Below are 3,896 nucleotides of genomic sequence, written 5' to 3'. Positions count from 1 at the left end.
ATAATTATAAACACAAAAAACAATTTTGTTTTAAATACTTACATTTCGAAAATTAAACAAATAAATGAAAAATATATTTAAGTTACATAATACAGAAGGTGTCATAAAAAAGGGCTATATAAAACCAGACAAGCGGAACAAGTGATGTAATCAAGCGAGCTAAGCTTATAAGGCGCTTTCAATGAGCAAAAAAAAACAACATTAACTGATGATAATCTCTACAGCAGGTAGGTGTGTATGTAGATATGTACAAGTATATATTTATAAGTGATTAAACGGCACAAAAATTGCAAGTATTGCCAATTGGACGAAAGCAGTGCGGTAAAGGGTTTTACACACGCCACACAGAATATTTTCACCTCGAGTAAACTTATTGAACTTTCACTGTATGTATGTATGTATTTTTAACAGTAAAGAATTTAATAATTACTAAAAATATTTTTATTTTTTTGTTCAAGTCTGCGAATGTGGCAAGGTGTGTCGGTCTACAGTTAATTGTGGTATATAAGATCACACATTTTCAGCGCAGAAGACACAACCAATCCAAGCAAACAGACAGAACAACATGAAATTCCTAGTGATCTTCGTTGCCGGTGAGTAACAGCACTTTGAATAACCTTAACAAATCACTAATATCACTTTACACGCTCTTCCCACAGCATTCGCCTGCGCACACGCCGTGAACTTGCCATACATCATCTCCAATTCGAACGATTCCAGTGAGGAGGAATATCGCGTCCTTGTGCCGGCCAAAGGACAAACTACGCTGAACTTAGCCGGTGTCGGTGTCGTCAATCCACCCGTCGTAGAAGCGGTGAAAGTGAAAGTGCCACGTTTACTCAGTCCAGATGTCAAGCAACAAATTATCAAACAAACTTTAAGAGCACGCGGTTATGGATCAATTTTGACAGACGCCAGCGCTACTGTAGCTCAGAAAGCTTAACAACGTCCAGTGGCTGTGACACACGCGAACGCTGAGGTCGACTGGGCCGTCTAAAAGTGTCGCTAGCACTTTTTGCCTTCGTGATAAAAAATGTGAAGTTGTTGTCAGCTATTATGGACGACCTAAGTAAGTCGTCGTGCCTGCAGTAGTACCAGTTCTGTCTCTAAATCAAATTAATTATTAAAACAAGTATTTTAAACTTTTTTTCGAAGAATTATCATAGCTTCTACTTTTTTATATAAATATTATGACGTATTCAAATTTAAGAATTTTTAATAAAATATTTTTTTTAAAATTATATTAGTGACTTTCTTTTTATAGTTCTACAAAAATGTTCTTTAACCTAGAAAATCTTCAATTCTTATTATGCAATAGTTTTCTGTCACAGTCTGAATAGAAACTCAGTTTTTACTTCAGTTTTTTTGCTCTAGCATTTGAAAGCTATTTATACAGCTATATATAATATAATATATACCTGGAGTAACACAATAAAGTAGAAGTTCAGTCTACAGGGATGGGTGTCATTATTAAACCCCAGAAGTTAGATTAACTAAAGTTGCTTCCAACTCTAGATGAAGTTCTAGCAATCGAAAATGTCACAAGATGATCAGATGATTTCCGATACTACGGCTTATCGAAGCAACGTACACAGTTTTGGGCAGAATTTTAACTGGTTGTACATTGACAAATATAACAACCGATTTTCTTTGTCTCTATAAGGCAATATGAAGTTTTTTTTATCCATACTTAGCATTTTGTCAAACCTAGAAACGTGCATTTCGGTAAACGCTCACCGTTTTTTGTGTCACTTTTGGGAAATTGCCCAGAAAAAGTTTTTGCTAGCTGTCGCTATTTCCACTCAGCGGCTTTTAGAGTTTTCGTCTTCAGGCTTTTGTGTCATAACCCGGTTGCTTCTCAATATGTTTCGAAATTGATATTACAACCAATATAGTAGTGAGATTCAAATTAAATGGTATTCTTTTAGTCGGAAAGCGTATAAAGTTAGGTCAATATTAATGTTAACTTAGTTTGATGTCAAAATGACAATTTTATATTTAAAGGCGAAACCATAATTCCTCTAAATCTGACTCTTATTACACTATATTCAGAGAAATTCCATCCTCAGCGATCCATTTCATCAGCGCTAGAAGCACAAAAGTAGTACGATTTTATATAGTTTACTTCTTTCATCTTATAGTCATTGGAAACCTTACATTGGTGAAGAGGTCCATTGCTTGCTTTGATTCTAAAGTTTGAAAAACATCGGTCCTTCACAGTATAAAATAAAATAACATAAAGATTTCAAAGCGTAGTAGCAAGATGATCCGACCCTTTGAAATCGTCAAAACAAAATATGGATTATTGCATATGCCACACAACAGACCAGCTTTTTGTAAAATACTCGCAACAAAATGGTATGCGAAATATTATATTGTAAAAATTGATGACGAGTCAAAGATTTAGGATCAGTACTATACGATTTTCGATCGGAAGTACCATATGACAGTAGTAACTATTAATATATAATATTATTTTGAAACGAACCAGTCTCAGGAAGCGACTACATCAGTACTTAATAGCGCCCAAACTATCTGGAAATAATATTTTACTTGAAAATAAGCCGTAAATATTTTTCATCCTTGCGTATATGCCGCAATCACGTTGTAATACGTAATAAAGTTATTTAGTTGAAAAATTGTGTCACAAAGACGATCAGACTGAAATATATACCATTATCCACTGCCACTTTTTTTTCTCATACTTTTTGCAATCATTACATGTATTCTTGTTATTATTTGTTGACATTCTTATAGCTGTCGACTACCAACATTTGTCCACGAAAGTTCGTGCGAGTGCAAAAAATTCACACCAAATTGTTTGACACAGCTGTGTCTAGTGGCAATGCGGGTGTGTAGCAAGTAGCTTATACGTCACGTAGTACCAGAGTGGCTTGAAAAATATTTGTGCAAAAGCATTTTTATGCTGACAGTAAATAAATCTTTAGATCCCGAGCAGATATGGTTCGAGTGGTTACGAGCTGTTCAGGTTCCTTCAAGATTGAAGATGGAAGTGGAATCTTCCTGAAGGTTTCATTGACATAAAAGAAAAATTAACAAGGTACTATATATTATTCTTAGGGATATTGTAGCCGAATCTATCCCAGTGCTATCCGTTTAAACTTAAAGCTCTCATTCAATAAACTTTCGAGATATGTTAGAAAACTTAAAAAGCCCTTCGAACAGTTTTAAGGCTCAAAGGGAAGAAACCAGACGCAAGCTCTTAAGATATGTAATATGAAAAAAAGAGTCGTAAACTTTAGCGAGTTATATAAATAAATGTCTTAAGTGTAAACAAGCGCAAGTGCTGTCAATATTTTGGTCGCTTATAGCTCTCATTAGTTACTTCGCTCGCCGACTACTTCACAACCAAATTGAACCATATAGCTGACATCACTGTAGTCACCAGGACAGTTTATGCATTCATTTCAGCAGCATTCTGCCACTTTCATCGTATTTTCCACCTGATTCGTTTTCTGCCACATCTTGTGGCATGACAAGTCAATGCAATGAAGGAGAAAAAGTATTTTACCTTTTCGCGATAACTTTTATTTTATCGTGTCTTTGTTGACTGTAGCTACTATAGATATATAATATATAAAATAATATATTATATGATACGTGCATGTGCCACTTTTATTTTGCGCTTTCGTTGACATCACTACCAAATCGCCTTTCGCAACGTATTCTGGAGTACTTCGTGTGGCAAATTTGTCTACACGCCACCGCGATACAATTGCTTAGCGGCGTGACACGAAAATCTATATACACATGTAAATATTTCCTTTTTGTATTTATTTGCTCTACATCACCTCTTAAGCTTCCTCTTCAATCCACTTTGCCGTTAGAGTTGCTACGTACTTACAACTCAATTGTGTGACACTTTTATATTGGAA

At 35.1% G+C, this 3,896-nt stretch overlaps 1 protein-coding gene across 1 annotated transcript; it reads left to right on the top strand.

Annotated features, from left to right (window-relative positions):
• Positions 1–464: 464 nt before the first annotated feature.
• On the top strand, positions 465–1,241 carry LOC106616370 (uncharacterized). The gene is made up of 2 exons (XM_014232991.3): positions 465–593; positions 660–1,241. Exons 1-2 carry the CDS (start codon positions 566–568, stop codon positions 941–943), a joined length of 312 nt encoding a protein of 103 aa, XP_014088466.1. The 5' UTR covers positions 465–565; the 3' UTR covers positions 944–1,241.
• The last annotated feature ends 2,655 nt before the right edge of the window (positions 1,242–3,896 follow it).

The sequence above is a fragment of the Bactrocera oleae genome, chromosome 6 (genome assembly GCF_042242935.1).
Source record: "Bactrocera oleae isolate idBacOlea1 chromosome 6, idBacOlea1, whole genome shotgun sequence".
NCBI classification, from domain to species: Eukaryota; Metazoa; Arthropoda; class Insecta; order Diptera; family Tephritidae; genus Bactrocera; species Bactrocera oleae.
The sequence above is the reverse complement of the archived record's forward strand: the minus strand, read 5'-3'. Positions and strand labels throughout refer to the sequence as shown.